At 58.9% G+C, this 19252-nt stretch overlaps 1 protein-coding gene across 22 annotated transcripts in view; it reads right to left on the bottom strand.

Moving 5' to 3' along the window:
- Positions 1–1580: 1580 nt before the first annotated feature.
- The window catches only part of TCF3 (transcription factor 3), a 124834-nt gene continuing 107162 nt past the window's right edge, over positions 1581–19252 (bottom strand). For 8 of the 22 annotated variants that reach the window (XM_014949032.1, XM_014949033.1, XM_014949039.1 and 5 more), the window contains 12 exons: positions 16628–16730; positions 16192–16331; positions 15329–15455; positions 14439–14497; positions 13652–13730; positions 11288–11361; positions 10667–10870; positions 8816–8939; positions 7981–8146; positions 3539–3765; positions 2807–2951; positions 1683–2044 (listed from right to left, as the gene is read on the bottom strand). In XM_014949032.1, the coding sequence (XP_014804518.1) occupies positions 2809–2951; positions 3539–3765; positions 7981–8146; positions 8816–8939; positions 10667–10870; positions 11288–11361; positions 13652–13730; positions 14439–14497; positions 15329–15455; positions 16192–16331; positions 16628–16730 (1446 nt within the window). In that variant the 3' untranslated portion in view covers positions 1683–2044; positions 2807–2808. Of the gene's footprint in view, positions 2045–2806; positions 2952–3538; positions 3766–6739; positions 6979–7980; positions 8147–8815; positions 8940–10666; positions 10871–11287; positions 11362–13651; positions 13731–14438; positions 14498–15328; positions 15456–16191; positions 16332–16627; positions 16731–19252 lie in introns of all 22 variants that reach the window. The other 14 variants (XM_014949034.1, XM_014949043.1, XM_014949027.1 and 11 more) reach the window with 8 other exon arrangements.

Genomic DNA, 19252 nt, shown 5'->3' with positions numbered 1-19252 from the left:
AGGGAGAGATGGACCCTGCTGCTGGGGGTCCCACCGTACTCATTGTCCCCACATCCCCCCCAGGCCAGCACCTGTGCCCCGTCACCCATCCTGCTGACCGGGCTCTGACAGGCAGGTCTGGGCAGCAGCCGGCCCCAGCCCGAGACCATCACAGAGGCTGCTGAGGAGGGATTTAACACCCCCCCAGGGAGCTGACCCCGTCTGCCTACAGAGCTGGGAAGATTCGGGCACCAAGTGTTGAAGGAGAAGGAGAAGGAAGAAACAAGAATAAATTCCCAACGGATGCTTTTCCATTGCTGACTCCAGAGCGGCTGCCACAGCTCAGCACTGCTGAGCACCTCCTCGCTTGCTCCTGCACCTCCGGGGCGCCCGGTGCCACACAGTGGGGCTGCCGGGGGTCTTCCTCCCGCTGAGCACACCGGGGTGGTCTGGAGTGACACTGGGAAGCCCTTGGAGCGAAGGGATCGCTGGCCCAGCCTGGCCACTGGAGCATCTTGCGGAGGACAGGCTCTTGCTGCTCCCCTCCTTCCCAGCACAGAGAGAGGAGCCCACAGGCAGGTGACAGTGGCCACTCCGCATCCCCACAGCACGCAGGGCACACGCCGGGCTGTTTGCCTTCAAGGATGGAGATATGAGGATGCCTTCAAGGATGCTCTGGAGATACAGCAGTGGGCGAAGACAGGGTGTGAAACCACCCCTCTCCCCAGGCCTGCAGCGCTTTGTACTTCCATGGTGGTGGCTCCAGGGTGGGGAGAAGCTGTGGGGAGATGGGGATCCTGCTGCTGTCATGGCTTGCTGAGGGCTGGATCTGGCACATGCCGGGCAGCAGCTCCCCTTCCTGCCACCTTGGGCTCCGCCGGCATCCGCAGGTCCATCTGCCGCCAAGGTCACCACACACAGCGTCCCGCTGCCGCCTTTGCTTCATCCAACTCTGCCTCTTCCCCCTCCTCCAGCTTTGTTCAGTCCCTCTTTGTTCAGTGCTGCTCCTGGAAGCGCTGCTGGCAGCGGGCGCTCGCTCGGACGCGGGGGCAAGAGGCGCTTTCCTCCGCCCTGAGCTCTTGCATCCGTGTGGCTGCTTTGCTTACCTCGAAAGCGCCCCAGTCCCTCGCTCCTCTTCCACCCCCCGAGGCCTGCTCTCTCCCAGCAGCTCCTCCTGGACCTCCACCACGACGCTCCGGACCGGAGCAGCAGCAGGACCACAGCCTCCGGGATCCTCCAGGAGTAAAACAAATCTTGGAGAGCCCCTTGATGGACCTCGATGATGACCTCCCGGGAGGAGCCGCCGAGGGACACTGCAGCAACTTGCTTTGCTGTTTAACTTCCTTTTCCCAAATCAGAAGTGGCCAAAGCAAAGAGATGGCGAATTCAGCGCATGAGTTTGTTTTTTTCATAATGGAAGGTACAAGCCAGGCGAGGAAGAACATCCCCTCGCTGTGGCTACATTCGCTTTTAGTGGCTTTCAGAGCCGAATCTGAGAATTCCTCTCTTTATATCCAGTCTCTCTTAATACAATTTTAATATTCTGGTTGATCCTAAAGATGCAACGTTAACTATAGAAACAGCAGCAGAAAAGCATGGGGTACAAGACATTTTTTTTATACAAAAAAAAATTCTTTTCGTTGCTTACAAAACATATGCAAAAGAAGCTAAAAAAAAAACCAAAAAGGCATTGCTATTTGTTCTACATAAAAAATCTCATAACTAATGTTCTTTTTTTTTTTTTTTTAAAAAAAAGAAATATCAAGCTTAGGCACAATTTTGCTGCTGGCTGCTTGTGAACAAGCCAAGAGAACACGCCACCCCCTCCTAACTGAGTGATATGTATTGACTGTTCCGCACTTTATACTTAAGGCAATTTTTTTGTTTGTTTTCGTTTTGTTTTTTGACAAAAAGTGTTTGTTTTTTTTTCCACCCCTTACGTCATGCCAGGATCCGTCCACGTGTGTCAGTATTAGCAGTACTAAAGTTTATGGTTCGAGAAGGTTGCAGGTCACACCGAGGGTTTTCTTCCTACAGATCTCTCTATCCAGAGGGACGAAAAGATCTACAAATTAAAAAAAACAAATAATCAAAAACCAAAAAGCCTGAAGTGAGAGAAACCCAAATGAGAATAAAACTCTGCTCTTTGCATGGAGGGGCTGCAATTCCCTTTCTCCAGCCCCTCATCTCTGCAGAAGTCAGCCCCGAGGGCTCCACGTGGCTGGGACATGAGCCCCCTGTTCTGCCTTTTTTTCCCCAGGGCAGCCCCGGGCACCCAGTGGCACCAGGATGACGCTGGGGGACTCTGGACCTTGCTGATGGTGTCACCACTCCTGGATCTGCTCAATGCCCACCCCGACGTCCCCACACTGCTCGGGCCAAAGGGGCTCAGCTACTCCTGGCCACGCAGGGGGTGTCCTTAGAAATGGGCACAGCCCAGCAGAGCCCGTGCCCACCACGGTCTGGTGGGAGAACTTCCACCTTCTGTGTCACTTCTGGGACCTGCCCCATCCCTTCCATAGGTCCACTGTGCAAAGGAGTTGCTGGTTTCCAGTAGCCAGGGGAGGCTACTGGGGCTACTGGAAAGCTACTGGGGAGGTTCAGAGCAGAGCTGAGCCCTCTCAGGGTGGTGAGAGCATCGAAACCCTCCGTCCCAGCTACAGGGCTGCCCCTCTTCTGTGGGGCAGAGGCTTTGGGACATGCACAGGGCAAGGGAAATTAAGGAGGCCACTGGCCAGTGCCAAACAAGTGGGGCTGAGCAGCCGAAGCAGAGTGAGACGCGTGGGGTGTGGGACCCGCAGTGGGGCAGGGAGGGGACACACGGTACCTTTACATGTGTCCAACAGGGTTGTGACCATCTCCTAGCCCAGGATGTGAAGCTGAAAGTGTCATCTGGGGATCTCCTACTACTCCGGACACTTTCTCCTCTTCCCGACGCTTCAAGCAGGCGGCTTTAGGGTTGAGATTGCGCTCTGGGCCAAAAACAGCAAGGGAGGGAAGGAGGGAAGCGACCTCAGTCTGGGCGACAGCACCGCGCAGGGCAGCAGCAGCCGAAGGAGAGAGCGAGGACAGAGCCCCGGGACGGACGGACAGACAGACAGACAGACGGGACCATGCGAGCTCAGCACAAGCCGCTCCGTGCCCGTGGCTCCTGCAGCAGGAATCCAACCAGCTCCCCCCTGCCCGAGCAGAGCCCCCTGCCCGGCTGGGACACCGCGCCACTCCACGACGTGCTTGCGTACGGAGAAGCCCCGGGTGCCTCATCCCGCTCTCGGGAGTCGAGGGCTGAGTTTTCCAAAGCCGCTTAACGGGATCCAGGTGCCGAATCCCCATGAAGCAGGAGGGGAGATGGGACAGAGCAGCCTGGAATTCCCCATCCTGCACTTTGGAAAGCTCAGCCCGCCCCGCAGGGCACCCCGGGGTGCTGCTGGTGAGGGACACGCACGCCCCGGCACCCAAAGCAGGAGTCACAGGAGATGCCCGCGCAGGCAGAGATGTTGAGGAGGGAGGAAGGGGGAAGAGAAAAGCCCCGAAAGGCCCCTGCCAGCTGTTACCATACCTCGTACTTGCTGCTCCAGGCCCAGAATGACCTGCACCGCTTGCTGTAGGATGATCAGTTTGGTCTGTGCTTTGTCCGTTTTTAAGTGCATCTGACACATGCGTCCCAGTTCTTTAAAGGCCTCGTTAATGTCCCGCACGCGCACCCTCTCCCTGGCGTTATTGGCCATTCTCCTCTCCCGGTCCCTCAGATCTTTGTCCTCCAGTGACAAGGCCTCGTCTGTACTGCTGGGTTCATAGCACCACAGGGGTTAGTCAGGGGGGGTGGTACCGGGTTGGGGAGGGGGGGGCTATACGTTGCCGTGCTGGTAGTGCTTCTGGTGTCCACTGGGAACGGCTCAAACGGCCTCACTTTCCAAAGCCAATTCCTCTCGGGCCCCTCCTGGAGCCTCCTGGGCCATTGGGGCTGCGTATGGCCCCCAGGAGCCACGCCAAGGTGCTGCCAGCACGGGGCCGGGGGGGCTGCGGGGGGCGAGGGTGGGCACCGGGGCAGTACCGGCACCCGCGCCCTCCCCCTCTGCCAAAGTTCACCTTTCTGTTCGTTTTCGGCTGAAAACTAAAAGTTTGGGGCGGGGGGAGGGGTAGGGGAGTCTCAGCTGAAAACATCAGGTTCAGCCCCCAAGAAAAAAGACTTTCCGGGCAGAAAGCAAATCCCTCTTTGTAAGATTTCCTTCAAAAAAATCCCACCTGCAGCAAAACCCTCCCAAATTTCAGGCAGCCCTACCCCAGCCTGGCCCGGCACCCTCTTACGGGTGGGTGGCAGCCCCGGGGGCAGGAGCTGAGGGTCGGTCTCGGATGCAGACACTGAATCCAGGTCCTTTGACACAGCCCAGACCCCTCCAGAAGGGGATGATTTTCTTTTCCAGGCACGGGCAGGAGCTTTGGGAGAGCCCCCACCGCCGGCAGCACCACGGGGGGGCCCAAACCAGGCAGGGATGGGGAGGGGGAAGGCAGAGTCGTGCTGGCAGCATCTTGAACCGTGGCCTCGCCCGCAGCCCGTCCCCTCCAAACCCCCAATTTACTGTCCAGACGACCTTCTCCCCCAGAGCAAAAATTCTTCAGGAAAGACACCTATCTGAGGAGGGTCCTTGGGTGAGACCTGGCACTGGGGACACTGTGGCTTTCGGCTCCCCCCCTTGGGGACAAGCCTTCACCGAAGAGGGGCCGCAGAGTCAGAGCCTTCCTGGCTGCGCCGGGGGGGCTGGGGAGCCTCCGGATGGTGCCCGACCATGGGGAGGGGGAGCAAGGGCTCCCCGGGTGAGCGTTTGCCCGTGTGGGACAGAGAGTGGCCCACTGTCCCTGCCTGCATCCTCTCCTCGCTGCCTTGTCCCTGCCCGTGTCCCCTCTTCACTGCCCGGGCGGCCCAGCTGGCACTGCCACCTTCTCTCCAGGACGCCTGGGGTGGCCGGGGGAGCGGAGCCACCAGCCATCCTGTCACCTGAGCCCAGGGGTGGTAGGAACCCAGCTCGTTCCTCCAGACACCCACTGGCAGCCACCATTCCTGGCTGGTGGCTCCCCGCAGCGGGGCCACAGCTCCGGCAGCACCTCGCAGGCCACAGCCAGGCGGGACAGAGCCACCTCCTCGCCACCAGCAAGTGCTGCCGGGGGTTGGCACGGCCATGCCAGACCCTCAGAAGGATGGGTGGTCCCTTGGCTGCCTTGTGCCCCACTCAAAGGGGGCACTGACCCGCCTGCCTGGGGCCCTCAGCTCTCCTCCTTCCCCTTCCATCCCCAGCAGGAGGATCCTGGCAGCCCCCACGGGGCACGGGGGACCCGATGGCCCCGCTCCCATGGCAGCCCTGCAGGAGGGGACACCTTCTTGGGCCCAAAGGCCAAAGCCACCGGAGAGGGGACACCTTCACTAACGCCTGCTGAGAGCAGGACGGGGGCTCGTCTCGCCCCTCGCCCCCGGCTGCCTCCAGGAAGGGTTTTAAAAAGGGACAAGCGATGGAGACCAAAGTGACCACGGTGCCAACTCTGTCTGACCCCTGCCCCCCCGCCCCCCCCTCGGCTCCTGCCTCCATCCGCAAGCAGCAAGTACAAGGTAGAGAGTGGGACCACCGAGAGGTCACGGCTGGGGACTGTCTGTAGGAGATCGGAAAGAACAGAACCGAAAAATAAAAACTCGAAATAAAATTAAAAAAAAAAAAAAAAAAAAGGAAGGGGAAATTAAAAAAGAGACAGGAAAAAATATACATGTTATGAAAGGCAAAAAATTACAAACTGAAGAGAGGCACAAAGGACTCCAACATCAATGCAACAGCAGAGGCCAGCAGAGAGGAGCACAGCCAGGCACAAACCACCGATGCGTGTTACAACAGCCTCTGCAGAGAGAAAGGGGGTTAACCTGCCGCGGCCCCCTGCGCTGCGGGGCCGGGAGCGGGCACATGCACTGCGGGATGCGGGGACAAAGCAGCCGAGTCCTCGGAGCGGGAAGCCAAGCCCTCTGCTTCCCTCCCACCGGGGACACCGGCGGGGGAAGGAGGGTCCCCGGGGCGCGGGGAGGGAGCCGTGTCCCGGTGAGGGGCTCCAGGCTCCGCCGGGGATGCGCAGCGCTCCCAGCTCGCGTTGGAGACGAGTTTGTCCAGGCAGTGAGGGCTGCACAACCCGGGGCTCGGCGTCGCCGTCCCGCTGCCCCTCGCAGGGCTCCAGCGACGCCCCGGGGTTTGCCGGGTGCCCGCAGAGCCAGGGGCACGGTGTGGGGACGGGGGCACAGAGCGGGACGACGGGGCATCGCTGGGCAGAGACAGGCTCTGTGCTGGGAGAGACGTCAGATCTGGGCCCCCACTGGGAGATTTGCTGGTTTTTTTGTGGGGTTTTTTTGGTTTTTTTGGTTTTTTTTGTTTTTTCATTTTCCTGGCCAAGCAGCAGAGCCAAAGCCCTGGCTGCAGGAAAGCGAGGACGGCGCAGGTGCCCCCTCGGGGCCCGGCATGCAGCACACGCAGCGGCAGCAGGGAACGGGAGAGAGAACAGCAGGGATGCAAAAACGGGGAGGGGAGGGGGGAAAAAAAACAACCAAAAACGAAAAAGGGGGAAAAAAACAACCAAAAACCAAAAGGACATCAACAGCCTTGGGAACCCAAGGCCACAGGGGAGAGAGACAGTGCGAGGCACCACAGCACGTGTCACAGGAGACAGACAGACAGACAGCCCCGTGCCGATCAGATACGTAAAATATCACCACTCCGGGACCCTCACTGACCTCTAACTTGTTGCTCCAGGTTCAGTATGACTGATACGGCCTGGTGGAGGATTAGCAGTTTGGTCTGCGGTTTTTCGCTGTTTAGGTGGAGTTGGCACATGCGTCCGAGCTCTTTAAAGGCCTCGTTGATGTCACGGACCCGCAGGCGCTCACGGGCATTATTGGCGACCCTCCTTTCTCTCTCTCTCTCGGCTTTTTGCTCTGGGGGAAGAAGATCGTCCTCCTCATCCTCATCTTGACTAATGGTTTAAAATAAGAACGAGACAGGGACATTCCTCGCGTGCACTCTCAGCACTGGTCAACTCACAGCAAAGAAACACATGTGGGGACACCCAGACGCCAAGCCCCGCGTGTGGCCCCCGCACTCGGACACGGGGACACGCAGTGACTTTGGAGACAAGCGATTATTGCTCTTCTTCTGCCTCTTTTTTTTTTTGTTTTGGTTTGTTTTGTTTGTAAACGACAAAGAAAGAAACCACAACCAAAGCGATTAAGGCCTGAGCTTGCTGCTGGGAGGCTGCAGGGCGGCCCGGAGAAGGTGTGGGGCCAACACCAGTGTCCCAGGCTGGCCTTTTGGGAAGATGCAGCCCTCTGCCCCCAGGGCAGGAGGTGGCCACTGTCCGGAAGGAGCGGGGCTGGCGCTGCCCCCTCCGGGCAGCATCACCCTGGCGAGGTCCCCGAGCCGATGGCGAGGTTGCAGACAAGCCAGCGCGCTGGAAGGACCCTACCTGACCCGCTGTCACCTATCTGGCTGGATGTGACAGAGGACACAGGAGCCCGGAGCAGATGGTGGAGAGGAGCCGAAGCAGGGAGGGGGTCAAAACCTTCCCTGCCCCCCGCCGAGGGGAGCTGAGCGCTCACTCCCTTCCACGCACGGCCCCAAGCAACGCCACGAGTGACCATGCAGGTGGGTGCAGCTCGTGTGGCCACGGTGTGAGCCCTCTGCTTTAAGAGCAGGAGGAAGCCCTGTGGCCACGGGGATGGGAGCCAGCAGGAGAGGGTGGCAGGGACCCCTTCCCAGCACGGCCCGAAGCAGCCGGTGGTGGGGAAGCAGCAGGAGCCTGGGCTGTGCCATCTGGTTGAGGATGGCCAAGGCCCCCGGGGAGGGCAGGGGCTGGTGGGGCTGCACCACAGGACACCCCTGGCATCACTGGGCAGAGCCCAGCACCCGGGGGGTCACCGCAGCCAGACCCCAGCCCAAATGCCCCGGGCCTGGGAACGGAGTAAGCAAAGGGAGAGACCTGTTCAAAGAGCACCTTGTTCTGTTCCGGGAGGGTTTCAGCTCCTTCTTCTCCTCTTCCGAGTTATCTGCCACCGACGTGTTCTCTTCGTCCTCCTTCTCTTCCCTCTTGATTTCGCTGGTTCCCGAGGAGACGCTGCTTCGCCCCAGCCCCCCTGACAAACCTGCTGGGGAAGCAGAGCCACCAGGGAGGTTGGGGGGGCTTGACCCACAGGGAGGGCTGGGGGTCCCCAGGCCCTGCTCCCGCTGCGCTGCATCCCCAGCGCCCGGAATCCCAGCCCCATCCCAGCATCCCAGCCCCATCCCGGCATCCCAGCCCCATCCCGCATGGCCGGTCTGCAGCAGGAGGAGCTGGAGGGGAGCCAGCTCTGCCCCGACACCACTCTCCATTCTTCTCCCACCTCCCAGACCTTCCAGAGTCAGAGCCCAACCTCCTGGCCAGCAGAGCACGGCCAGGGGGGTCTGTGCACCCAGAGCTGGCAGGAGGGACAGGAACACAGAACCATAGAATGGTTTGGGTTGGAAGGGACCGTAGAGATCATCGAGTCCCAACCCCCCTGCCCTGGGCAGGGACACCTCCCACCACACCAGGTTGCTCAAAGCCCCATCCAGCCTGGCCTTGAACCCCTCCAGGGCTGGGGCAGCCACAACTTCCCTGGCCAACCTGTTCCAACATGTAGGTCAAATCTCCAGAGAAGGCTCAAGGTAGAAACTATAAGGAAGCACTGGCTTTGCAAGAGCACCCACATCCCCCCGTGCTGCTGCTGCTGCGTGGGGCCGGACCCCCTGGGTGCCCCCCGTGGCAGGTGAGCCCCAAGCGTGGGGCGCTGCCTTACCGCTGTAGGTGTCCTGCTGCCGGCTGAGATCGGGGAGCGAGCTGGGCTGTGACGGCAGCGCGACGTGGTTGTGGAGCAGGCTGGGGTTGCTGGACAACCCGTCCTCGGGGTGACCTCCTCCCACCTACAGTGGAAAAAGCAGAGCAAGCCTTGAGGGGGGAGGCGGTGTCACGGCCGGTGGGCATGGGGACAGTCACCCCACGCAGCGCCGCAGGGCTCCGTGGGCACAGCCACGTGTCCCCCTCACACGCTGCCACCACCCCGAGCACGGGCAGCGGGAGGGAAGAGCCACCCTGCTCCAGCACCAGCTCTGCCCTGGGGACGGTGGTGGGGACACTGCAGAAAGCAGCCCCACACCCTGCACATTGGCTGGACCGAGCAGAAAGCCCCCACCAGTGCTGTCCCCCCCCCCCACCGTGGAAAAGCCTCTCTGCCCAGATGCAAGGCTGGCACCTGGAGAAGACCCTGTGTTCTGTTTCAACCAAGCACCAACGTTTCTGCCACCTCCCCAGTGCCACCAGAGCAGGGGACATCCCAGCAGGTGAACTTCACCCTGAAGGGCCTGGATGCAAGGGGTGACGGCCAGGCAGCCCTTCTGAGCTTGCACTGTCCCCCAGGCTGCTCTGCAGGGGCCAGGGACAGGCAGGACAGAGCCAGCCCTGCTCCAGACACTCGTTTCTGTGGCAGGCAGAGTTTGCAGCAGAGGACACCACCCGTATATTTCACCGTGGTCCTTGCAGAGCCCGGGGAGCTCAGAGGGGAACCACATCTGTTCCTCCAGAGACTGGAGATGTGTTACCCCGGGCTGCAGCAGGCACCCAGCTCTGCCAACAACGTGATCCTGGGGAAGGGGGCACCCTGGTGACCCAACACGGGACCCCAGCATCCACGTGCTCAGGGCACAAGGGATCTGTTGTGCTCCCTGAAGCCTGAATGAACCATCCCACATCAGCGCTCCCCACGGGCACGGCAGGACATGGTGACAGCCACCAACGGGAGCAGAGAAGTCCTGGAGATACCTGGCTCTTTACCCGTGCTCCTGCCCTGCATCATATCCCTCTCCTCCTTCTCCCTGCATCCCGGGAATGCCTTCTTTGAGGGATTTCCATCCATGTTGCAGGGAGAGGAGAAGGGCTTTCACCACCTCTGCCTGCCCTGAGAAGGGGCATGAGTGAGCTGCAAGCAGGGCTTGTGCACAAGAGCCACCACAGTCCTGAAAGCAGACTCAAACCCCCTGCAGGAACAGGCCAAGACCCCGCGCTGCCACACACACCACCCGCTCAACACTGTCAGCAGCTGACACGAGCTGGACCACACTGAGCTATTCTCACACCAATGTCCCTCGGGACGCCAGGGGATGCCGTGACGTGGGTCCCCAGCAGAAAATCACAGACTGGTTTGGGTGGGAAGGGACCTCAAAGCCTCCCCAGTGCCACCCCCTGCCCTGGGCAGGGGCACCTCCCACCACACCACGTTGCTCCAAGCCCCCTCCAACCTGCCCTTGAACCCCTCCAGGGATGGGGCAGCCACAGCTTCTCTGCCCAACCTGGGCCAGGCTCTCCCCTCCCTCACACCAAACAAGTTCTTCCCCACAGCTCAGCTCCATCTCCCCTCTTGCAGGGTCCAACCCTTCCCCCTCCTCCTAGGGCTCCCCTCCCTCATCCAGAGTCCCTCCCCAGCTTTCCTGGAGCCCCCCTTCTTTAGGGACTGGAAGGGGCTCCAAGGTCTCCCCGCAGCCTTCTCTTCTCCAGGCTGAACCCCCCCAACTCTCTCAGCCCCCCCTCCCAGCAGAGGGGCTCCAGCCCTCCCAGCATCTCCGGGGCCTTCGCTGTGCGATGCTCCCACACTCACCAGACTCGGGTGCCTGTTCCCCAGGGACATGACCGCAGCGGGGAAGGCCTGGCCCAGGCTGCCCACGGTGGCACTGTGAGCGGGCGCCGAGCCCAGGAGCCCGTGCATGTCCCCGTGGTTGCTCGGCATGGCGGCCGTCTGGCCCACGGCGTGATTCCTCAGCACGTGGATGGCTTCGTCCAACCTGTCTTCCATTTTGTTTTGCTTGAGGGACAGAAGAGAGAAATAGGACTGTGTTAGCACCCGTAAAGCCTGGTGGCAACCATGCACACAGCTCCGGCAAGGCAGGTTCGGGGAGGAATAACCAACCCCCAACCCTGTCAGGGCCGTCCCCTAAGGGTCACACAAACGGAACCGCTTGGGAAAGGGAGGCAGAAACCTCACTTTGGCCAGAATTGTGCTCCTTGGGTCCGAACGAGGGAGGGTGCAGGGCTGTGGAGCTGGGCTCTGGGCACCCAACTCCCCTCAGCTGCTCCCAACCAAACCTCCATCCCCCAACCCACCACCTTCCGTCAGGAACCAGCCCATCGGGGGAGAGGGCTCTACCCAAAAGCCTTTCCCCGCCAGGTTCCCGAGGGATGGAAGAGCAAAGGAGAAAGCAGATCTGTCGGCGACACTTACTAAAGTGTGGAGGCTCCCTTCGTAGCTGGGAGATAAGGCACCCTGTCCGCTCGCTCGCGACCACTGGGATGTGCCTGCGAACAGACGGGGAGAGCTTGGGACCGGGCACGGCTGCCACTAGATGGGGCTGGAAGATGGGCCACCACGCTCTGCACGGGCCACCACGCATCGCTCGGGGCCACCACAGCACCACAGGGCTGCATGGGCCACCAAGGCACTGCACAGCACTGCACGGGCCACCACGGCATCAAACGGGCCACTGTGGCACCACATGGCACCACATGGGCTGCAACAGTACAGACCACCACGGCATCATATGGTACTTCACTGGCAACCATGACATGGGCCACCACAGCACCACAGGGCTGCATGGGCCACCAAGGCACTGCACAGCACTGCACGGGCCACCACGGCATCAAACGGGCCACTGTGGCACCACATGGCACCACATGGGCTGCAACAGTACAGACCACCACGGCATCATATGGTACTTCACTGGCAACCATGACATGGGCCACCACAGCACCACACAGCACCACAAGGGCCACCATGGCACCACTTGGGCCACCATAGCACTGCATGGCACTGCATGGGCCACCATGACATGGGCCACCACAGCACCACACAGCACCACAAGGGCCACCATGGCACCACTTGGGCCACCATAGCACTGCATGGCACTGCATGGGCCACCATGACATGGGCCACCACAGCACCACACAGCACCACAAGGGCCACCATGGCACCACTTGGGCCACCATAGCACTGCATGGCACTGCATGGGCCACCATGACATGGGCCACCACAGCACCACACAGCACCACAAGGGCCACCATGGCACCACTTGGGCCACCATAGCACTGCATGGCACTGCATGGGCCACAACAGCATGGGCCACCACAGCACTGCATGGCACTGCATGGGCCTCAACAGCACGGGCCACCACGGCATCAAACGGGCCACTGTAGCACCACATGGCACTGTATGGGCCACCACAGCACCACACGGGCCACCATGGCACCACATGGGCCACCACGGCACCACATGGCACTGCATGGGACACCATAGCACCACACAGCACCATACAGGCCACCATGGCACCACATGGGCCACCATAGCACCGCATGGCACTGCATGGGCCACAACAGCACGGGCCACCACGGCATCAAACGGGCCATCACAGCAATGCATGGCACTGCATGGGCCACCACAGCACTTAATGGGTCATCACAGCACCATGTGCCACTGCATGGGCCACCACAACATGGGCCACCACGACATGGGCCACCACAGCACTGCATGGCACTGCATGGGGCCACCATGACATGGGCCACCACAGAACCACACAGCACCACACGGGCCATCATGGCACCACATGGGCCACCACAGCACCACATGGCACTGCATGGGCTGCAACAGCACGGGTCACCATGATACCACGGGCCACCACGGTACCACAGGCCACCACGGCACCACATGGCACTGCATGGGCTGCAACAGCACGGGCCACCATAGTACCACAGGCCACCATGGTACCACAGGCCACCATGGTACCACAGACCACCACGGCACCACACGACACTGCATGGGCCACCACAGGACTTCATGGACCACCATGGCTCACCCGTGCTCTGTCTCAGCAGAAACCTGAGCTCAGGCTTTCAGACCTCGGGAGGTTTTGACACGTCTGGGTGCCAGCGAGTGGCCGCAGCACCCCAGCCCCAGGGCAGGCTCTGTGTGCTCTGCACCCCAGGAGCCTCGGCTCCAGCACTGCTGGGCAGAAACGAGACCTCTCCTGCTGGTGCCCAGCAGAGATGGGCTTTCACCAGGCACTGACAATAGTTTTTAATGAGTTGGCTGCTTCCCAGTTCCCACCGTGCTCCTCCCCCAGGAGATAAAACCAGGGACAAATTCTCCCAAGATGTCTTGGGGTCTGTCTGAGCGGCAGGAGCGGGTCGTATGGGGCAGCAGTGATGCTTTAACTCCAGACTGCTGTGGGGCTACCGTGTGGGACAGGCTCAAACTCCTAAAACTCCTCCGCAGGGACAGAGCCAGGCGCCAGCAGGGCCATCGCCCTCTCGCCCGCGGTGCTCACCCCCCCTGGGCACAGCTCGGCCCCAACGGGGGAAAACCTACAACTGGTTAAAGCAGAGAGACATGCAACTTTACAGGAGACACTTAAAAACCACCTTCGAGTTTCCTCGTGTCCTTTCTCTTCACTCTCCTCTTTTAAAACTACATGGGATTTGGTGAGATTGCTAAAATTGTGTTTAATTTAGGGGTTTGGGGCTGGGAAGCCTTGGAGCTCCTGACAACACACCCGACACCCCCCCCTTTACACAAAGAGCAACGTTTCTCACCTACCTGCAAGCCCCTGGGGGGAGCCGACCGGTGTGGAGGGGTTTGAGGAGAAGTTATTGCTAGAGTGATCGGGGGAATAAATCTGGAGGGAGAGAAGGGGGGCACGGTCAGCAGCGCCCACCCCTGCACGGCCCTGCCCTCCCCAGCCCTGCCACCGAGCGAGGACCACCCCATGGACCTCCCTTCCCACACCCACACCAGCTCCCAGCCATGGCCCAGCACCTGCTCCCCCCACGGGTCCCCCATTAACGCTGGGGGCTCTCTCTGTCCCCTCTGCCACCCTCTGGTCCCACCTCACAGGGAGGGGAGAGTCCAAGGAATGACCACTGGCACCCCTCTGCCACCGTGCAGGAGCAAATGTCCTTGCCCTGGAGGAGACAGAGGAAACCCCAAGCTCTGACAGCCCAGTGGGACCAGTGCCTTCCAGTTTGAGGCAGCACACACAGGGACAGGACTACCAGGACCCACAAGTCCTGCTCCGAGGGCTGTGCAGGGTCATCTGGCCAGTCCAGTACCGGACCGGGTGGCCACAGAGCCAGCTCATGGGTCTGTGGGGCCACCGTAATGTCCTGTGCCTCAGTTTCCCCATCTGCCAGAAGGTGCTTTAGCACAGCGCCAGGGCTCAGGACGGCAGCACACGGCGGGGGGGAAACCCAACCCTCAGAGGTTGCCGTGCTTTTTGGGCTGCATTCACCCAAACTTCTCCATGTGTCCATCCTCCCCCCTGCCCAGAGGGTCCCTGTTACAGAGGGGGGGTCCAACCAGGTTGAAGATCTGCAGAAACTCTTACTGAAGCTAATGCCTTCCCGAGCGCGTCTCCCGAGCTCCCAGCTGTGGTTCCTCTGTTACCTGCAGAGAGAGGACACGGGCGTCACTGCCAGGACACCAGAAACCAGCAGGACAAGGCACCCACCCGTACACCACCTTCTCTGAGGTCACCTGCTCTGGGATGGACATTTCTTGCTTTTACTGCTTTGCTTGAAAACCAAACGTGTGCCCAGCTCAGAGCACGGACGAGGGGGCACACACGCCCCGGCAGCTCTCGTGGGGCTGCAGGAAGGGCTTGGTGAGACGCTGGGTTGAAGGCATCACACCATCAACGGCAATCAAGTGTCTCTGGCCTGTTTTCATGGGGCATCTTAAGCCCCGAACTTGTTTTCCCTCCTCTAAACCAGGGTTTTTCTATGATTCAGGGTCAAGATCCTCCATTCCCTGGGGAACGGGAGTGCATTTCGGTGCCGGGTTTCGGAACAGGTTCAGCAGGGTTAGAGATGAGAGCACTCGGGGGGTTAAGGTGGTATCCAAAGGCAGCACAAACATTCCTATTCCAGATTTAGATGAACGGCTTCACACACCCTCCCCGCCTCCCCACACCTCACTAAAGCCACAGCACCTCCCAGAGATAGTGTCACAGGTCCTGGTGTCCTCCCAGATCCACCACGTGCACTGTCACCCCCCTACCAGCACCCCATCCCCTGCCCCACCCCACCATCCCGCAGCCATAACCTCGCTGCTCCTCTTCCTCGCTCCATGCACGGGGGACACACAAGGGATAAAAGCATCCGGGTGCACGGGACACAGATGTCACCACCTCGGGCACCAGAGGTTTGCACAAGACTCTGATTTTCCAGTTAAACCACGGGAATAGAGTGAGGGGGGTGACACCGGGGCCGTACGTACCCATCATAGTGTCGGTCCCGCTGATGGGGGGCGTGTGACTGGAGACACCGTAGGGCGTGGAGGCGGAGGAGAAGCCGGACACCGAGGGGAGCCCACCGTTAACCTCTCCTGAATGAAGCTGGTAGTTCTGGCAGAGAGGGGGAAAAGGGTGAGAGGTGCCCTCGAAAGGCTGCCAGGCTCCAGCGCCCCGGCAGGACCCGTGGGCAGCCCAGCTACGGGACAATTTCACTGAATTTCACTGAGTTTGTAGAGTTGGAAGGGACCATAGAGATCATCTAGTCCAACTCCCCTGCCAAAGCAGGACCACCCAGAGCTTGTCAGAGCATGTTACTCAGGAGCATCCAGGCGGGGCTTGAAAATCTCCAAAGAAGGGGACTCCACACCCTCCCTGGGCAGCCTGTTCCAGGGCTCTGCCACCCTCACTGTGAAGAAGTTTTTTCTCCTATTTGAGTGGAACCTCTTCTGTTCCAACTTGTGCCCGTTGCCCAGCGTCCTCTCACTGGGAACCACTGAAAAGAGTCTGGCTCCCTCCTCCCTCAGCCCGCCCTTGAGATACTTGTCAGCATTAATAAGGTCTCCCCTCAGCCTTCTCTTCTCCAGACTAAAGAGTCCCAGCTCTCTCAGTCTCTCCTCGTAAGGGAGATGCTCCAATCCTTGAATGATCTTTGTTGCCCTTCGCTGGACTCTTTCCAGTAGTTCCCTGTCCTTCTTGAACTGGGGAGCCCAGAACTGGACGCAGGATTCCAGTTGTGGCCTCCCCAGTGCAGAGTGATGTGCCACCAGTGCAGGGTGATGTGCCACCACCCTCTGGCCGAGCGGAGCCCCCAGCCCACCCCCGGGGGGGACACCTGGGGACACGTTACCATGCGTTCGTGCTGGTGTAAACTGTTGAAGCCACCGGACTGCGGGAGCGGGGAGGAGGAGCTGCCCAGCATGGCACCGTAACTCGACTGGCTCATGGCACCCGGAGAACTCCACAGGTCTGGCGAGTTGTGGAGCCCGTCTGGAAGGGAAGCCAGAGGTGAGAGCGGGGCAGACGGCGGTGTGTGTCCCACAGCCCCCGTGGGGACAAATCCACCCGGGCTGAGGGGCTGTGTCTGCCCCCATCACATCCTGCCTACGCCGAGCATCGTGCTCTGAGCACATCAGAGCCTTTTTGGGGCTGCTCCGTGTCCCACGTGCTCCTGCCCCCAACTCCCTCCATCCCATGGCCATGAAATTCCTCCCGGCATCCGTAACGGGGGGGGGGCAGCCCCCGCTCTGCCGACCTGCAGGACGCCGGGGTCACCAATAACCCACCTGCCATATAAAAGGCTCCGGGATACACAGTGCTGGGAGGTTTGGAGGGGGTATATCCAGCTGGATCCCTGCTGTAGTCATCACCTGAGTTGGATGGATACACCTGTGGGGTGGGAAAGGGGTTAAAGAGAAGGGCTGGGCCACCCCACAGCCCCCCAGACCCCCAGGGCTCACCCCAGCCCGTGCAGCCACGCTTGTGTTCATGGCAGCAGCCGACAGAGTCACCCCCGCAGCAAAGCCCGGGGAGGGGGACACCAAGGAGCTCAGGGGACGGGGACATCACGCAGAGGTGTCATAGTATCATAGAATCATTGAGGTTGGAAGAGACCCTTGGGATCATCGAGTCCAACCATCTACCCTACTCTACAAAGTCCTCCCCTACACCATGTCCCTCAGCACTGCATCTAAACGGCCCTTAAACACAGCCAGGGATGGGGACTCCACCCCCTCCCTGGGCAGCCTGTTCCAATGCCCGACCACTCTTTGGGTGAAAAATTCTTTCCTAATGTTCAATCTAAACCTCCCCTGTTGGAGCTTGAAGCCGTTCCCTCTCGTTCTGTCACTAATTACCTGTGAGAAGAGACCAGCACCAACCTCTCTACAGTGTCCTTTCAAGTAGTTGTAGAGAGTGATGAGGTCTCCCCTCAGCCTCCTCTTCCTCACACTAAACAGTCCCAACTCCCTCAGCCGCTCCTCATACGATTTGTTTTCCAGCCCCCTCACCAGCTTCGTTGCCCTCCTCTGCACTCGCTCCAGCACCTCCAGATCTCTCTTGGATTGAGGTGCCCAAAACTGGACACAACACTTGAGGTGTGGCCTCCCCAGTGCTGAGTACAGGGGCACAATCACCTCCCTACTTCTGCTGGTCACACTATTTTTGATACAAGCCAGGATGCCATTGGCTTTCTTGCCCCCCTGGGCACACGGCCGGCTCATATTCAGCCCTTTGTCAACTAGAACCCCCAGGTCTCTTTCCTCCAGGCAGCTCCAGCCACACTTCCCCCAGCCTGTAGCGCTGCAGGGGGTTGTTGTGGCCCAAGTGCAGGACCTGGCACTTGCCCTTGTTGAAACTCCTTCCATTGGCATTGGCCCAGTGATCCAATCTATCTAGATCCTCTTGCAAAGCTTCCCTCTCCTCCTGGGAGTCAACACTCCTGCTTAACTTGGTGTCATCTGCAAACTTGCTGATGTTACACCTTATGTCCTTATCGAGATCATCAATAAAGACGTTAAATAGAAATGGTCCCAATACTGAGCCTTGAGGCACACCACTTGTGACCGGCCTCCACTCTTTGGGACCTTCCAGTCAGCCAGTGCTTGATCCAGCAAGTGTCCCCTCTGCCTTCCCGACGCAGCGCAGACCCCGCAGCCCCCCCCCGCAGGGGACCCCGGCACCAGCAGAAGTTTCATCTCCCTGCTCTAGTTCCCTTTTCCGCGGTTATAACTTTTTATGGGTAACCACAAAAGCCATCGTTGCTGCGTCCCAGCCCCGCACCCCAGGGCGGTGACAGGGACGGGGGAGGCTTCGGGACCTGCTCACCCCTGCGCCGACACCAGGAGCAGCCCCCAAACTCGAGCCCTCCAGGGAGATCAGCCTGTCCCACTCGAGGGGAAACTGAGGCACGAGGGCAGCCGAGGGCTCGTCCCTCAAAAGGGATGTCACACGGGAGGGGATGGCTTTTGGCCAGATTTCAGTTACGTTATTTAACAGCATATTAAGTAAAAACGAAAGCCTTTTTTTTTGCCTTCTAAATTAACCAAACCCATCCTAGAAAGCCCTGTCGGAAAATCACCCCCTGCCAGCGCAAAAAACATCCTTCTTTTTTTTTTTTTTTTTGTCTTTAAAGAAGAAATTGAACACGCAAAGAAACCGAAATGCCACTCAAAATGACGTGAGAACTTTTGTTACGGCTTATTTTCACCCCCATTGATTCATTCTGAAACTGCCTTTTTAGATTTTTTTTTTTCCTTAAATACCCCAGGAAAGGCGAGGTGAGGGGCCGGGGCGGGGGCACCCTCAGCTGGTGCTGCCTGGAAGACACAGCTCTCTCTGGAAAGGAAACCTGCCCCGAGTTTCTCTTCCCCACACCCATGGGCTCCCTCCAACCCCTTCCCACCCAGCCAGAGGGTGCAGAGGTGTTCTCTGTTTCTCTAAGTGGCCAGAAAAACTAGAATTTCTTTTTTTTTTTTTTTGGAGGGGGTAAAAAATAATAGAAAAAGAATAGAAAATTAATAGAAAAATTATAGAAAAAATAATAAAAAAAATAGAAAAATAATAGAAAAAATAATAGAAAAAGAATAGAAAATTAATAGAAAAATTATAGAAAAAATAGAAAAATAATAGAAAAAATAATAGAAAAAGAATAGAAAATTAATAGAAAAATTATAGAAAAAATAATAGAAAAAAATAGAAAAATAATAGAAAAAATAATAGAAAGAATAGTAAAAAAAATACTAGAAAAAAGGGCTTTTTTAAACAAAAAAAGCTCTGCAAAGCATCAGTGATGGCACTTTCTCTTCCCACGAATGAAGCGATGGGGAGCTGAAAGCAACTTGTGGGCATCGGGGCTGCGGATTGAGCCCGGGGAACTCGTAAAATAAAGCCCAAAAGAAAAAAAAAAAAAA

Source organism: Calidris pugnax, unplaced genomic scaffold, assembly GCF_001431845.1.
Source record: "Calidris pugnax isolate Ruff unplaced genomic scaffold, ASM143184v1 scaffold170, whole genome shotgun sequence".
NCBI classification, from domain to species: Eukaryota; Metazoa; Chordata; class Aves; order Charadriiformes; family Scolopacidae; genus Calidris; species Calidris pugnax.
The sequence above is the reverse complement of the archived record's forward strand: the minus strand, read 5'-3'. Positions and strand labels throughout refer to the sequence as shown.